Below are 16243 nucleotides of genomic sequence, written 5' to 3' on the forward strand. Positions count from 1 at the left end.
TTCCTCCGGGATGCATTCAGTCGGCCTTTTTCTCAGATACTTCAATGCCCGGGTGGTCATATCCATGGATGTCAGAACACAGTCCGGCGTGGTGAATGTTGGTGGGGGAGCCTACATGTAGCCTGTCTTGAGGACCTTGATGGCCCGGCCCGCCCTCTCGCGCCTGGGCAACGCCCAACCCGACCCCCGGCATGCGCGCAAAAAACAAACGGAACCTCGCCGCGGGGCAAGGCGAGGGTGCCCTTGTTCACTTTTTGTTTCCTAGTTCGTCTCTCTCCGATTGTTGGCGGACAGGGCACTTTTGGCGTCTGCCAAGTTGACGGTGGAGGGTGAGCACGTTGCGATGTCTTGGCGAGCTGAAAGATGGGAGGAGTGGTTCGTTTGGATTCGGTGAATGAGATCCTGAGTAATTCTGTTTCCTCTTGCCAAGGCGCAAGGTAGCTTTGTAGCCCTTGCCGTTTGCCTGGATTGTTGCTCCTGCTGCTTTTCCGCATCGTTGGCTCGGCGCGTCACTGGCCCGACACTCGGTATATATCCTGCCTACCGACTCTCACCTTCAGCTCTAATTTTTCTTCATTCTCACCCACGGCTAACGTTCTTCCACTCGTTAATCACAAACTCCCGAAGTTTCCCAAGATATCTCCATCGCAAAGTTCATCACCGCATCACCGTCAACATGAAGACTTCTCAGATCCTGGCCGTCCTCGGCTTCTCCGCCTTCGCCATGGCTCAGAGCAGCAGTTACACACTCGCTCCCTCTCCTACCGAGAGTTATGGCTGCGAAAGTCATTCGGACCATGTGAATCTCTCCCTTCCAACTATTTCTTACGATCTGAAGCTGACCTTCGGTTAGTGGCACTGCGAGGGTGCCCGCGCTACCACCGGTGCCGGCGCTGCTACCACCCTGAGCACCGCCACCACCACGGCCACTGCCACCGAGGACCACGATCACGACGACGATGACCATGCCTCTGGCACCGGTTCTCTTGCTCCTTCGCCTACGGAGTCAGCTAACTGCTCGCCACATGGATCTCACTGTCCGTCCTCCCCAACTCCATTGTTGACCTCCGAAATGCATTCTAACATTCACATAGGGCACTGCGAGGGCCCCGCTGAGGCCGCCTCAACCAGCGCTGGCAACGCCACGGTCACGACCACCACCGCTGCTACCACCGGCACCGGCGCCGCCTCCACGTCCGCCAGCGGTGCTGCTGCCACCTCTACCGACGTCCCTGCCGGTGCTGCCCGCGTCGGCTTCGGTGCTGCTGCCATTGCCGCCGCTCTCATGGCTATCTAAGCCAGCAAATAGTTGAAGATGCGGAGAATTGCCTGACGACGGGAGGTTTACGCGGACTCGTGAACATGACTTGGGAATGACGGGCATTGGGGCATGGCATACTGGGATATCAAAAAATTGGGGATCATTACCTCTGCTTCTGCTCGCCTCTGGCGTTTTTACGTTTCTTTTTCGTCTCCGGATGGGGATTGATAATATTGTACCATAGAATCAATGAGAATCATTGAAATCATCATGAGGCTCTACTTGCTGAAAGCTTGCTTGCGGGTAAATGTGATGCCAGTAGTGAACAATCTCATCTAAGTTCAGCATGGCAACCCCACTGGCCTGACGGACGGACTTTGAACAGAGGCTTCACGACCCGACAACTTGGTTTACCTCATGACAGGCGGAAAGTTTATCGTGTCACGCTGCAAATGGCGCACGAACTGCTGGTAACCGCTGCTGAAGGTTCAGATTGTACGTCTCCGGGGAACGCCATCCGGTTGAGGCTTGCAGATGCGCGTGTCTAAGTGGTGGCCACGACCATACTCCTGACATGTTCAGGAGAAAATCCAATATCACGGAGGCAAGATGGATCATCATGGATGAGACCCCAGGTGCAATTCCCTGCAACAGGCAGGCCGAGGTACACCAGAGAAGTCTCACCTTGCTGGCTCGTCGGTCTTCAAATGTGGAGATCTGTCTCACTTGTCATCAGCAGATGCTTCCTTCCATGTCCCCATACGGCCAACATGTCTGATGTGTCACGCCCGATTCCTCGCAGGATACGAAGGAATATTGCAACCTCATGCGGAAAGTCAAGCAGGCGTTGGAAATGGCGAACCGCGAGGTTGGATTCGGGCGGGTGGGTGCACTGCTTGTCTTGGCAGTGTTGGTTGACGACCAGTGAGCTGAGAATTGAGGAGCAGACTGATTTTTTCCTGGACAACGCCTGCCTATTAGTATTCTTGGCATGCAGCTGCTGGCCATCAAGGTCGATGCCAGAAAACAACGCAACGAGAGACCTGAGCAGAGGGGAAGAATGAGAAGAAAGGAGAAGAGGAAGAGGAGTGGTTGAAGGCGGTTGCGGTCTGGACGAAGCCATCAAGGTCCTCACTCTTGACGTAGATGTGGCTCTTCTCATTGGCCAACCCGCTAATGTGGATTCTCGGCTGCTGCATCCTGGTTCGCCGGGTCGTTCCTGCAGCCAATCAGCTGTACACACCACTTGTGAAGGTGGGAAAGAGCGACTCCAGACCAGAGACATCGCGACTTCCCGCGTGCACCTGCCTTCCTGCCGACCCATGGCGGCCATCCGGGTGCGCAAACTTGGCAACGGGTCTCAGCCTTGGCATCAGCCTTGGCATTGGGACCACGTTGTTTTTTGCTCTTTTGCCTTTTTGCATCTTTCCCACATTTTCCATCGCGTTTCCACCGCCGCCCCTCGTTTCCCGGCCCAGCGACATGGATTCCCGGCTTGGGGGTGGACTGGATTCACTGCCAGCCCGAAATCGCGTCGGCCTTGATTGGCGCGCTGTTACTCGCAGCTGAAAGCCCACGCAGAACATGCGGGAACGAAAAACATGTCGTCCGTTTGGCGGCACCCGTGGCCCTTGCTTCGTGGGTACGGCACAATGGAAACTAGCAAGCATTTCTCGGAGGCTTTACTGCTTTTGCCAAAAGGGAGCATGTGCCTTTTGATTGACTTGGGATAGAGACAGAGGGAGGGGAATCCTCAGCGGCAGGACAATGGCCGATTTGTCCAAGGGCTGCCATCAAGTCAGACAGACAGCCGACAGGTACCAAACACCGACGACCCATTCGCCATCCTCGGCCACCGTCAAATCTGCTCATCGTCGCTTTTTCGCCGTTCTCGTCCACAACTCCCTCCAAAATCTCCCTCGCCAGCCGTCCCTCGTCCAATCCTTCCTCTTTCCTCACCCTACGCCCTACCCTCTCGAGGAATCATCCCGCGGCTCTGTGACTTCTCGTTGCCTGATCCCCCGTCACATCCTGCTTCGGTCAAGCAGTCACTCGACCTGCCGTCTCTCAAGGTGCCCATTCCCAGCGCGGCTTGGAACCAACACGGCTTCACCCCGGCCACCTCTATCGCGACCTCCTTCCCATAAAGCACCCGGCTGCGAACCATCCGATCAGCCGCCTGTCCGAGACTTCTGCAGCATACTTCAGCCCCGGACCTGAACAGCTCCAGGCACGTCAACTCGGACCCGGCCCGTATCACAGCTTGCGTTCTGTCTCAAGCCCATCGCCATGGCCAAGTTCTCCGCTGCCGCCCTTGCGGCTCTTCTGAGCACCGCTTCCGCCTCCCTAGTCGCACGACAGACGGTTGCGAGTACCACCGCCGCCGCGACCACCACGGCGGCGTCCGCCCCTTCGGCCATCTCAGACTGCGCCGTCACCTCATCTACCCAGTAAGTTGATGCCAGACTGCTTCACGTATACCATGGCCAGCATCTAACAATCAGCAGGATTTGCAAGGTTGGGACCACAGAGTACATCATCGCGGAAACCCCTACCGGCGCGCTGCCCAGCTCCTACACGGGCTGCCATAAGCATGCGACCGACACGTAGGTGCCGTCATCACCATCACGTCGCTCAACGTTCTCACATTTGATCCAGATACTGCTTCTACCCCGATGGCGAGGTTCTCGTTGAGGCCGCCAACGCCCCGGCTGCTACTGCCGCTACCACGACGGCCGCCGCCGCAACTGGCATGCCCACGGCTGTCTCTGACTGTCATCTCCATGGAGTCACTGTGTATGTCGACTACCTTCCATCTTGAAAACAACATCGCTAACAACCTCAGTTTCTGCATGTGGGGTACCTCTGAGTACCAGGTCATGACGACGCCCACCAACACCGCCGCTTCCGCCATCCCGACTGCATTCACCGACTGCCACGCACACGGCACCGACACTTATTGCATGGCTCCCAACGGCGACGACGTCGAGATTGTAGCAGAGGGTGCTGAGTCCTCTGACTCGGGCAGTGGCAGTGACAGCGAAACTCCCCAGGGCGAGAACTGCCACTTTCACGCCGGTGTTGAGCACTGCGTCGGAGCCGGCGAGAGTGAGAGCAGCAGCGGCACGAGAAACTGCGCCAAGGTCGCCCGCGACTACAACATCCCTCTCCGCGTCGGTCTTCTCTTCGTCATCTTGGTCACCAGCGCTTTTGGTGTTTACTTCCCGATCTTCATGATCAAGTGGATGCCGACCAAGACACACACCATCTTCCTCATCCTCAAGCAGTTTGGCACAGGTATCATCATCTCCACTGCCTTTATCCACCTATACACTCACGCACAACTTATGTTCGCCAACGAGTGTCTGGGAGAGCTTGGATACGAGGGTACCACATCCGCCATCGTCATGGCCGGCATCTTCCTTTCGTTCCTGGTCGAGTATCTCGGCAAGCGCCTCGTTATGGCCAAGGTTGCTGCTAACCCGACCTCCGCAACTCGCTTCTCTCCCGAGACCGTCACCGTTCTCGTCCTCGAGTGCGGTATCATCTTCCACTCCATCCGTAAGGCATTCCTGTATCCCATCTTGAGCTTCAGCTAACATTATCCAGTCATTGGTATTACTCTGGTCGTCGCCGGTGACACCTTCTTCATCACCCTTTTCGTCGTCATTCTCTTCCACCAGATGTTTGAGGGTATCGCGCTCGGCACTCGCATCGCCCAGCTCGGCACTGCCTCCCCCGTGGAGAAGAACGACCGCCCCGCCGCTGTCGAAGTCGAACAAACCTCTTCAGCCCCCGACAGCCTCAACTCCCTCAAGGCCCCGACATTCTCTCTCGTCAAGAAGCTTATCCTCGCCACCCCTTTCGCGCTCGTCACCCCCATTGGCATGGCCATTGGCATCGGCGTCCTCCAGCAGTTCAACGGTAACGACCGCAACACCATCATCGCCATTGGTACTCTCGACGCTCTGTCTGCCGGCATTCTTGTCTGGGTCGGTGTCGTGGAGATGTGGGCCGAGGACTGGATGCACGGGCACGCAGAGCTGCTTCACACCAGCCCCATCGTCACCATCCTGGCTGGTCTCGGGCTGGTTGCTGGCATGATCATCATGAGTGTGCTTGGCAAGTGGGCTTAAGCTCTAGGGGTTTCGAATGACGGTAATGACACATGACGCTGCACGATATGTGGCAAGGATGGGAAAAGCCTGGGATTGCATCATATGGAATGGCATTGTTTGGGACGGTCCTTTGTTATAGATAGATGTTATACCCTACTGAGTGTAATGATACTGCGCTACTGCGATTCTACTCACTGTCTTTGTATTATTGACGGGAAGATGTGACACGCAACGAATGATTCACCCGAATAGTAAGCAACCTCTCTCGTGGGTCTACTATATGGAGACACAAATATCTCTTAACTTTGGACGACATTTCACACTTCGTTGTCTACAACTGCGACTTCCACCCACCCTTCGCCTCGAAAATCTTGCCAACAGCCTTTGCCACAGACAAAAGATGCCTATCACGATATCGTGGAGCCACCAACGACACACCCACGGGCATGCCATTCGGTCCTCCAAACCCAATGAGGTTAACCACCGGAACATGCAGAGCCTATCGATCGTCAGCAAACACATCTTCATCAACCACGCAAAACGGATACTCACCGTCCAAGGCGCATTGAACGCAGCACTCCCCGTACTCCCCAACCCCTCCGGCGCCTCGTCAACCGCACTCGGCACCAACACCGCATCAAACGCCCCAAGCATCTTATCAACCTTGGGCCTCGCCGCGCCAATATTGTCAAACGCCTCCAACTGCGCCGCCCGCGAGATCTTGTTCACATTATCCACATGGCCCACCAGGAACTCGTGCAACTCCTCCTTGCCGACGCGGTACTCCGGCAGAAAGTTCACGCGCCCCTCGCTGTGGAGGACTGTGGCGTGCCACTCCGGCAGCCCGTCTAGCTCTGCCGCGAACTCGATCTCCTGCACCTCCGCCCCGTGCGCCCTCAGCAGCTCCACCGCCTTCCCCAGCGCGGCCTCCGTGCCGGACCCGACGTGCGGCCAGACCATCGTCTTCAGGAACGCGATCTTCGCGCCCTTGACATCGAAGGTTTCGGTGGGCGTCTCGTCGTCGGCGAGGGCGAAGACGTCCGCGAGGAGCTGCAGGTCCTCGACGCTCCGCGCGAAGAGGCCGAGCGTGTCGAGGATGAGCGAGTAGATCTTCTGGCCCTCGCGCGAGATGGCGTTCCAGGTGGGTTTGAGGGCGTAGATGCCGTTGAAGGAGGCCGGGCGGATTGTGCTCCCGCCGGTTTGCGTGCCGAGGGCGAGCGGGGCTTGGAAGTCGGCGACGGCGGCGCCGGAGCCGGAGGAGGAGCCGCCCGGGGTGCGAACGGGCGGGGAGGACGCGGTGTGGGGGTTTATTGTTTTGGGGCCGGCGACTGTGGCGGCGAATTCGGTTGTGGTTGTTTTGCCTGGGAGGGTTAGCAGATGGGCAGGGAGGGGAAGGGGGGGAGGGAGGTACCGAGGAGGAGGGCGCCGGCGTCACGAAGGACGATGATGGAGGCGGCGTCGACTTGGGGAGTGGAGTCTTTGTAGAGGACTGAGCCGTGTTGGGTGGGCATGTCTGTGATGAGGTTAGAACCTGTTCCGCGAGAGTTGAGATGGGGGATGACTTGCCTTTAGTGTAGATGACATCCTTGACCGCGACCGCGACGCCGTGGAGAGGTCCGCGCTGGTCTTTTGGGATTGCATCGAGTTTCTTGGCTTGTGCAATGACTTGCTCCGGGTCGAGGTACTCCCACGCCTTCACGATCGGGTCGCGCTTCTCGATGTGGGCGAGGAGGGAGCGCGCGTAGGCTTCGACGGTCAGCTCGCCGGCCTGGATCTTGGCGCGGACCTCGGTGGCTGTGAGACGGTACGGTTCGACTGCCATCTTGACTTGGATGTGATATGAAAGCTGTTTGTCGATTGGGATCGGGATGTGTTCAGATTGAAACGATGGCAGTCCGAGTCACGGCGCGGGGTTTGTGTTCCGGTTGAAGAGCTATCCGCGGTTCGGGCCGTTCACGTCTGTGACCGAAGTATCGGTGTCAACAAGCCGAAATTACAAAAAGAGGAATCAATACAACGTTAATAATGTTACCGGAATATGTCATTCAGAAAGAGGATGGGAAGTTGGAGTTCATTATCAAATAATTCGAAAGTCTCCAACAGGTTGGAGAAACGACCCCGCAATGCCGTTATCGCTCGGCCGGGATTCCACCCGCGGTTTGTTGGTGTGCACTTCCCCGCAGCACACACACACAACTCCGGACCCCTCCATTGCCAGAGAGAGTGTGTGATACGGATTACACAGACGTCGGTAGTTTTGGCCCGAATTAATGATGGACGCCGCTCACTGTATCGGCTCTTTGAGGGGTGATAAGCCGAATGGGGTCCACTGAATTACGCAACGTATTGGTGGTTTTGAGCGGCGGTTGCGGGGATGTCGGGGATGTCGCCGATGAGGGTCACGATGGCGAGGGGATGGCAACCATAGTCTTAAGATAGCAAGGACAAATTGTGAGAATACACTTTTGGACTTTGTCGATTCTTGTCGACAAAGGTCAAAACCAGGAGACATTACTAAATACCTGTCATCAGACGTCGCACATAAAACCAGCTCCAACCAAAAACCCTCAAGCCTCCATCTTCTGCGCCTTCTCCCCAACCTGCACCTCCTCTCCATCCGTAATCTGCGGCGACGCCGGCGCATAGATCTCGCCCTCCCTCTCCTCCTCAAAGAACCCATCGCGACCCTCCTTGGCCAGCCACTCAAACTCCCGCGGCGCATTCTCGTACCCCGCCGGGAACACCTTGGGCTTGAAGACGTGAATCAGGGCGATGTAGATGATGGCCGACGAGCAGAACGTCAGCACCCAGCCCATCTTGTACATGTTCTTCGCGGCCTGGCTGACGCTCTGCGGCTGGTATTGCCCGACCAGCCCAGGCAGGCCCATCACGGTGCCGCCGATCCAGGCGAACACGCCCACCCAGTTGACGCCGGCTTTGAACCAGTAGAGGCCTGTGGGGGAGCCGTTGAAGAGGGACGGGACGTGGATGTTGCCGCGGCGGGCGATGAGGTAGTCGAAGATGATGATCTGTGACGTTTCAGCGGTGTTTCTCTCAAAAGAATGAATGTGTGCACTTACAGCGCAGAGGGGAGCCATGAAGATGTTATAACTCCCCAAGAACGAAAGAAACGCCGACGCATTCGCAATCAACTTCCACGGCAAAACCACAATTCCCAAAATCGCACACACAATCTGGCCCCGCCGGATAGTCAAATATCTCGGAAACAGCCCCGTCATGTCCGCCCCAAACGGGATCGAGTTCGCGCCAAAGTTCGTCGCAAACATGCTCAAGATAAAACTGAACGCCACAAAGAACACGCCCGCCCTCCCCGCGGGCGTCCAGTAATGATCTAGAATCGCGTCCAGCAAATCCCACAGGTTCCAGTAGGCCTGGCCCCAGGCGCCCTGCAGGGACGTCGTGGAGGCCAGCCCGAGGAAGAAGACGAGGCTCTGCGCGAAGAGCACACAGGCGCCCTGCAGCCAGCCGGCGTCGGAGGGGCGGCGGGTGTAGCGCGCGAGGTCGGGCTGGTTGACGAGCATGGGCGAGAGGGAGCCCATGATGACGTTGATGCCGTTCATGACGGCCCAGCCGAGGGGCACGGTGGTGGAGGGGGCGGCGGCGTTGATGTTGGAGATGCCGGTGCCGTGGGCCATGCACCAGCCGAAGAGGCCGAAGCAGGCGAAGGGCATGACGAAGCCTTTTACGGTGAAGATGTAGTGGATGTGCGCGGGGTGGACCCAGGTCTGGAGGGGTGTTAGTTATGTTTGGATATGAGGGGGGTGGGAAGGGGGCAGCGTACGAAGGGGAACTCGACTAGCCAGACGATGAAGAAGGCTAGTAGCTGTTTGGAAGTGACGTCGGCGCCTGCGGGGAGGGTGTTGGCGAAGTTGTCCCAGCCGCTGCCGAAGATGCACCGGAAGCAGACGGAGAGGAGGTTTGCGCCGTAGTAGGTTTGGATGCCGTACCATATGATGCAGACGATGGCGCGGATGAAGACGAAGAAGTAGGAGCCGTACATGCCCATCACAGATCGTGCGAGGACGGGGCTAGAAGCCGTCAGAATCTTGGTCTGTGTATCTGGTGGGATGGGCAACTTACTATCCCAGATGATACATCGCGCCTGGCCGCGCCATGCCCGTGACGATGATCGCAGAGATGAGCGAGCCGAGGACGCACGAGATGAAGGCCTGTTGCCATGTCTGATGTCCGTTAGTTTCCTCTCGTCTCCGACACATCAGATTCGAACTCAAGATGGCATACCAAGCCCACTGCTACCAATGAAGACGCCACATTCCACCCCGTCGTCCCAAACATGTTCGAGAACCAATACAGCGGCAGGTTATACCACGTCCACGTCCGCTGGTGCGGCGGCGTCGGCTCGAGATCTTTGTTCGACCATCGCGAGTCGCCGATCCGCGCCTGGCCGTCGGGCGCCTCGGGGGCCTTTGCCCATTCTCGAAAGGCGGCTCTGGACTGGAACGGCGCCGCTATCTCGGCCCTGCTGGGTATAAGGACTCGCGCCATCTTGCGTGCAAGTTTGTGCTGAGATGATCGAGAAAGAGCACATCAACCATCGTCACCGCGAAGGGAGGCTGCAGCTCCATACTTCAAGCATACCGATACGCCGCCGCCATCGTCACCGATATCACAACCTTTGGCGCTGCGATGATTCGCTCCCTGCGCGCGGTGGCATTGGGACCCTGCCATCGGCGCTTTTGCAACCGACGGCGTCAGCGGTGCATTGCCACGCGAGTTCACGGGCGGACGGCAGCCCGATGACATCTATCCCATCGCCCCGATAAGGATTGCATGGGCGCAGATGCGGAGCGGGTGGCTTGGCGCGCGGCCGGGGACCTGGTTCGGGGGGAGGGGTGCTCCACTGAGATAAGCCGGCGGGATGTTGTTGGTCTTTTTATCTGAGATGCGCGATGTGGTAGCCCGACTTGGGGGATAGGGGGGCTGTCGGATTGAAAGTACCGACGGGAGGGATATCACGTGGGATAATACAGGCTGAGTTGAGGGTGTTGGTTGGTTCTTATCGGGGTTTCTGGGCCATCTTTGTGGCGGTGATGCATTGGAGGTGAAATCGTCCACTGAATGTCTCGCGACAGTCAGTCCAAAATACGTTTGAGGAGTATCGAGGGTACGTTCGGATTCTGCATAACTTACTTGCGCAAGGGGCTACTGTTTTTGTTCAGTGTTATTTGCAATCCAAGTCTTGAACGTCGGTATGGCTATGGGACAAAGCAGCAAGCAGCTGTGTTGCAGGAATCATGCTTCCAAATTTCGCAGCTCAATTGAGAATGTATTGAGCTCTTATTAGATGATTATCAAATAAAGGGCATCTGAACTGTAAAAATCAGTTTCCGATCAACCACACCCTTTCTTTGCGTTAGCTGTCTTTCCTTCTCTGACCTGAATGCAGCCAACAAGGCAATGCGATCAGCCTGCCTTCAGACTCAATTGCTTTCAAGTTCAAATACTCATGACATACTGAGTTCATGGCATTAAACGCATCCCGGTGTCAAGTGCGACCCGAAGCATACTTATTCATAGACGCAGTAGCGTAACGGAGTTGGGAAATGCCAAGCCCCGAAATCCCTTAGACTTCCATCTCTCGATCATCAAATTGCCGGACTCTTTTGCTGATATGAACATACCAGGAGGATGGTGGCATCTTTCGTCTATTTAATGACTCGTCAATCACAGAAACGCGACCTGTTCGCAGGTCACCACGGCTTCTCGGGGATATTTCATCCCATGAGAGGGAACGGATCGCCATAGGGCTTGACACAATCTGGCGCTAAGGCCGGGAAGTAGTCTCTAAACTCTGTCAGCGAAAGTCATTTCCATATGAAAGTCTCATTGAAAGATCAATCTTCAGATGGTCCGTCCGAAAATAGGCGGCGGGTGAAGGTCACAATTACCTGCTAGAGGGGAGTCAAGTCTTTATGTCTGACTCGCATGAACAGCGATGGCCTTGGCTAACCCTATATAAATTGCATACGAGAAATTAAGAGGGTCATTTAACAACTGCATGACGCTCCGGTAGCACCGCAAAACCTTATTTCGCTCCCATCCGAACCCCTATGATGCTGGTCTCGTAGTGGAGAGCGGCGGGTGTTCATCCCTTCATTGCAGCGACGAAAGCCCCGGGATCTACAAATAAGAATCTTCACGACCCCCCGAACGAGACTTGTTGATGTTGACCGTGAGAACCAACGATACAAACTAGCCCAAAATGCTCTCTTCCATCTTCCTCGCTTCAGCCTTCGCCGCCAGCGGCGCCTTCGCTGCTATCTCCCAGGGCTCCTGGGCCGTTCGCGCTGATTTCTCGCGTAAGTTAGACCCAACACACCCCGCATGGAAGCGCGGGAAATTTTCCAGAATGCGTCTAATTCCACCCCCGCAGGCTGCAACTCCTCGACGCCGCTTGAGCCCGTCCTCGATGGCGCCAAGAGCACCTACTCGACAACAGACAAGATCGTCGACTTCAACATCGACTCCCCGTTCCAGGGCAACCTGGTGATTAAGGTCGCCGGCGCGGCAGGCTACGGGTCGCCGTACCCGCCGCAGCAGGTCGCCGTGGAGGTCTTCGCCGAGGCGACCGGAGGAGACCCCGGCGTGTGGGCCAACGCGACGGTTATCCCCGGCATGGGACAGCCGGCTCTCATCTCTGGGATTTACTGGAACACAAGGAGCGATATTACTCTTACTCCGGCTTCGAACGAGACTGTGTCGGTTGAGACGATCTTTGATGGAGGTAGCTTGGTTGTTTTCTACGTAAGTTGCGCCCTGTGTCTACAAGTTGATGCTGCGACGGAACATTTACTGACATTGGTGTGTTTTCAAGTGCGGCCTTCCCGATGGTCCTACGCCTCTTTCGAAGAGAAAGCACTTGTAAGGGAGCAGATATTATCTTGGCGACATGTACAAAATGGGTTTAGACAAAATAACGACAATCGATTTCCTACTAGTTGCAACAAGTTGTAGTTCACAATGACAGCGCAACTATCCATGAGCGTTTCTGGCTGGACTTTGTGAAATTCTCATGTGTTGAACAACGGCTGGCTGCATTTTGAGACGAGTCCTTCTGAAAAGGGTCTTTTACTGGTCCAATCGACGTATCCACCGGCTGAGGTACCCGGTGTCCCCATTGCCTGCTTTCAATTATTGGATGCCTTGCCTGCCAACCTGTGCTTTGCCGGCGACGTGCATGGTAATAATGGAATCTTACCTCCTATTGTTGACGACAGATTTAACATAGCCACAGCAACCCCGCACGCAAAATTACTCACATCGGCCACCAACACTCGATTCTAGACACCTCGTGTCGGCTTCTTTACGTTCGAAACGAAATTTGACAAATTCATTATATCGTCGCCTCTTCACAACATACATCTTGGTCCTCTAAATACTGTCCATTCGCTTAGTCTGCCGCCGGTGCCCCATGCCAGCATGAGTCGATGGCACGCCTCCTCTTGCTCCAATCCGCATATCGTCGTCCAGCAACAACGACCACACTGCGAATCATGTAACAGCTCCCCCGATATAGATGGCCTGCTTGCGGCACAAGCAGCGAAGTCATCGTCAATACCTTTCCTTCCCCCGGATGAGCCGCCGGGTCAGATGCGCCTTTGGTGGCCGCCATGCGTGCCGTATGTCACCACTGGAACCGATGGACATCGCGTCCCAGTTCAACCGCCTCAAGGTGGCAAGTCAATCTCGTCTTCCGACGAAGGCAAATCACCAGGAGAGCCACATCGTTTCAGTATCTACCCCCAACGCCTGAGGAAGGACGAGTTTCGCGTAATGTGTCTTAATCCAGTTGAAGACGTCAACCACCCCATCCACGTCAGTCTGGAGGTGTACGATGACCTCCGTTATCACGAGTACGAAACGGTATCCTACACATGGGGTGGCGAGAACGGAGATAGTCGCCTCAACCAACCTATTTACATTGGACCATACTGGGACATTCTTCTTCAGACCCGTAACTGTTGGGAGATGCTGAGGCATATGCGGCCATGGAAGGGCGTACGAACTATCTGGGTGGACGCAATCTGCATTAATCAGACTGATATGCAAGAAAGACAAGAGCAAGTTGCCAAGATGGGTAGGATTTACGAGAAAGCCAGTCGAGTTGTTATCTACCTTGGGCCTGACCTTGTTCCCCCGACATCAACATCGTCACTATACCCCAGGAGACACAATTTACGAGAGTTTGACACCCTTCCAGAAAGGCCGCAATTGCCTTCCGATTATTTGATCCCCTCAAAGCAATGGAAGTTATCGGATGTTTTCAGCAGAGAATACTTTCGACGACTCTGGATCATCCAAGAACTTATCATGTCCAGCAATATCACCGTCCGTATCGGCGACACGGAATTTATCGTCGACCACACAGTCAGCTCCTATGCAGCCCATGCCTGCCACATTCCATGGTTTGCTTTCATAACACGAAAGTCAATAGGCGATCAGTCGGGAAACAATCTCCGGGCAGCTGTCGAATTTGTGGACGCTTCACGTGCCTCGGACCCTCGCGACAAGATCTTCGGCATCTTGGGGTTGATTGATTCAGAAGAGCATCAGATTGCGGCGAATTACTCCATATCCTTTCGACACCTCGCCATTGGTTACTATGCCTATTGTATGCTTACCAAGAGGGATATTCGTGTCTTGCTTCACGCATCAGGGCGCCGGGCGCCAGAAGGGATACCTTCTTGGGTGCCTCCTGCGCAATATGATGTGTCCAGAAGTAGGCGTCTCATTCCCAGCACAAGTAATCTACAGCTTGACTGGCTCTGCAAGTGCAAAGACTTCATAGAGGCGTATTCCGGGCACCACGAGTGTTACCTTCCCGAGGAGGGTGGCTTCAAAATGATTGCGAAGTCCGCATGTCTAACCCGACATACTTGCTACAAAGTGGCCTGCGAATGGATCAGCTATACTTTTGACCCGGTGTGGTACGAGACGTGCTGGCACTCTCAAGCAGCGATAGAAAGTTCTACTGGGGCATTCAACCTGACAGCAAAGCACATAATGTCTTTCGGCAACATCGACTTTTCGAAAGCAGAGATTGAGAAAGTTGGCGAAGTTCATGTCCATGCTTTGAAGGCTGGGACTAGCACTCTTTACATATATGCTAACGAATGCATTATCGGCCCTGAAGACGAACCGGATAAAACTCATCTGTTCGTCCTTTGCGACAACGACGACGAAGTCTGCAACGCGAATCTCCCGTACCCTATGGAAAAATATACAGGCATGCCCACCAAATCAAGGCTTTGCGTGCTGCAACAGACCAATGACGAAGCCAAGTTCCGAATTCTCTCTGCTTCTGTTATTGCATGCTTTCATGTTCTGCCCAAGCTTGAAGACCTATTCATCTCTTCCGCATCCATATCGATGTGCCATTATGGCTCGACCTCCTTTGAGTACTATCGACTTAGTTGGAACATATTTTCAGCATCAGACGATAAAGAAGCTTTGCCCCTGCCGTTGCTGCGAGCCGATTGCCGGGCTGGAACACATTGCCATGGGCAGCTACTCCGTGTACCAGAATCATCTGACACTGAGCACTTAATGATTTATACATCTCATCCAATACATAATGCACGACGAACTTGGGCAGCACTTGATGGTGACCCCAAGGAATACAATGAGTTTTTCGACCCATGGAGGTCTTACTCCAGGTACCCGAGCCCAAGGCTAGCATTTCCAGCGATCAACAATGGCGTTGTCTTTTTACAAGTCTTCCAGAGCATCCTTGATGCGGAAAAGAGCGGTTCATCGGTAGATTTCTTCAACGTCTACTTTCAAGCAGTTCGAGAATACCACCCGCAATTGATCCAATGGAAGAGCCGACGAAGGGATTCAGACGATGACGAAGACAAGATCATAGACCTGGTGCAGTTAAGATTCGAGCCGAATCAATATGACATACTCGAAGGTATCCTTGATATGATTCAGGAAGATGTCAAAAAGTGAGTCAAATGCATTGTCTTCAATCTGATATTGGCTGCTGAGGAACCCTGAATCCTCACATGCACGTGCAGTCTTAATCAAACTTGCCCTCAGCATTAGTAATCTAGCTGACTCTAGCCCCGAAGGTCTAAAGAGTGGTCTGCACAGTGGCCTCCCCCTCCGCCAATACATGGAGGCAAGGATTTCAACCCCCCGTTCTTGAGAATCGGATGGCGCGATCTGGCGCTGAGCCAAACCAACGAGGCCTCCGAGAATCCGAGTGCGAATGATGAAGACGTTTACGGATTCTATGCTCTTGATGCCATCAATAAGGCTGTGGACAAAGAGAGACTCTTGTATGATCGAGCCGAGACGGAAGCTTTGAGCGGTCACGCGCTTGATTGGTCCGATGAGGCCGTGGACGAAGACCCTGTTGACGGAGGCTCCCATTGCCAGAACAGCAATGGATGGCTATATGACGACAGCGTGGTTCGCGAGCACAAGGGACAGGACCTTTGGGTGGCGTTTGATATTTTGTCACTGACACTTTGGGCGCAAATCCATCCTAATATGGCAGAGTTGCGAGGGCTGTCACGGTTTTGCAAGGATGGCGAGAACGAAATGACACGCCTTCTAAGGCCACAAACGGAGGAGGAACATCGGTTAACATGTTTAAATTGGCCAGTCGGTATCATGGAAGACTTCAAAATTGATGGAGAATTACGTCACATTACAATCATCTAGCTGTTGAGAAATTTCACAGTATGACCTATTCTGACTTACTTAGTTTGTAGTAGTTTTAAATCATTTATGCTGCCGAGTGTTGCTCACTGTCAGTATGAATGCTTGCGGAGAAATAATATTGAAGACAATCCAAATAGTCACCGCTTATTCC

General features: G+C 54.7%; 5 protein-coding genes across 5 annotated transcripts; 3 read left to right on the forward strand and 2 right to left on the reverse strand.

The window, feature by feature from the left end:
* Positions 1-676: 676 nt before the first annotated feature.
* On the forward strand, positions 677-1297 carry CGGC5_v008398 (uncharacterized protein; the record flags this gene model as incomplete). Its single annotated transcript, XM_032026893.1, has 3 exons — positions 677-799; positions 854-1037; positions 1095-1297. The coding sequence occupies 3 exons, from the start codon at positions 677-679 to the stop codon at positions 1295-1297; spliced, it is 510 nt and encodes a 169-aa protein (XP_031891901.1).
* A 2253-nt stretch (positions 1298-3550) lies between these two features.
* ZIP3 (Zinc transporter 3) lies at positions 3551-5397 on the forward strand (the record flags this gene model as incomplete). The annotated part of the gene is made up of 5 exons (XM_032026904.1): positions 3551-3711; positions 3769-3867; positions 3920-4057; positions 4107-4822; positions 4871-5397. 5 exons carry the CDS (start codon positions 3551-3553, stop codon positions 5395-5397), a joined length of 1641 nt encoding a protein of 546 aa, XP_031892003.1.
* A 313-nt stretch (positions 5398-5710) lies between these two features.
* On the reverse strand, positions 5711-7201 carry gatA-4 (Glutamyl-tRNA(Gln) amidotransferase subunit A; the record flags this gene model as incomplete). The annotated part of the gene is made up of 4 exons (XM_066152009.1): positions 5711-5878; positions 5932-6740; positions 6791-6945; positions 7065-7201. 4 exons carry the CDS (start codon positions 7199-7201, stop codon positions 5711-5713), a joined length of 1269 nt encoding a protein of 422 aa, XP_066008823.1.
* Positions 7202-7946: 745 nt separating this feature from the next.
* Positions 7947-9906, reverse strand: DAL4-3 (Allantoin permease; the record flags this gene model as incomplete). Its single annotated transcript, XM_032026926.1, has 5 exons — positions 7947-8408; positions 8460-9125; positions 9182-9428; positions 9481-9581; positions 9643-9906. The coding sequence occupies 5 exons, from the start codon at positions 9904-9906 to the stop codon at positions 7947-7949; spliced, it is 1740 nt and encodes a 579-aa protein (XP_031891900.1).
* A 1717-nt stretch (positions 9907-11623) lies between these two features.
* CGGC5_v008402 (Heterokaryon incompatibility protein 6, OR allele) lies at positions 11624-16092 on the forward strand (the record flags this gene model as incomplete). The annotated part of the gene is made up of 5 exons (XM_032026937.1): positions 11624-11720; positions 11795-12165; positions 12236-12282; positions 12924-15368; positions 15495-16092. The coding sequence occupies 5 exons, from the start codon at positions 11624-11626 to the stop codon at positions 16090-16092; spliced, it is 3558 nt and encodes a 1185-aa protein (XP_031891897.1).
* Between the last annotated feature and the right edge of the window lie 151 nt (positions 16093-16243).

The sequence above is a fragment of the Colletotrichum fructicola genome (assembly GCF_000319635.2).
Source record: "Colletotrichum fructicola Nara gc5 chromosome Unknown KSG_Nara_v1_contig04, whole genome shotgun sequence".
Lineage (NCBI taxonomy): Eukaryota > Fungi > Ascomycota > Sordariomycetes > Glomerellales > Glomerellaceae > Colletotrichum > Colletotrichum fructicola.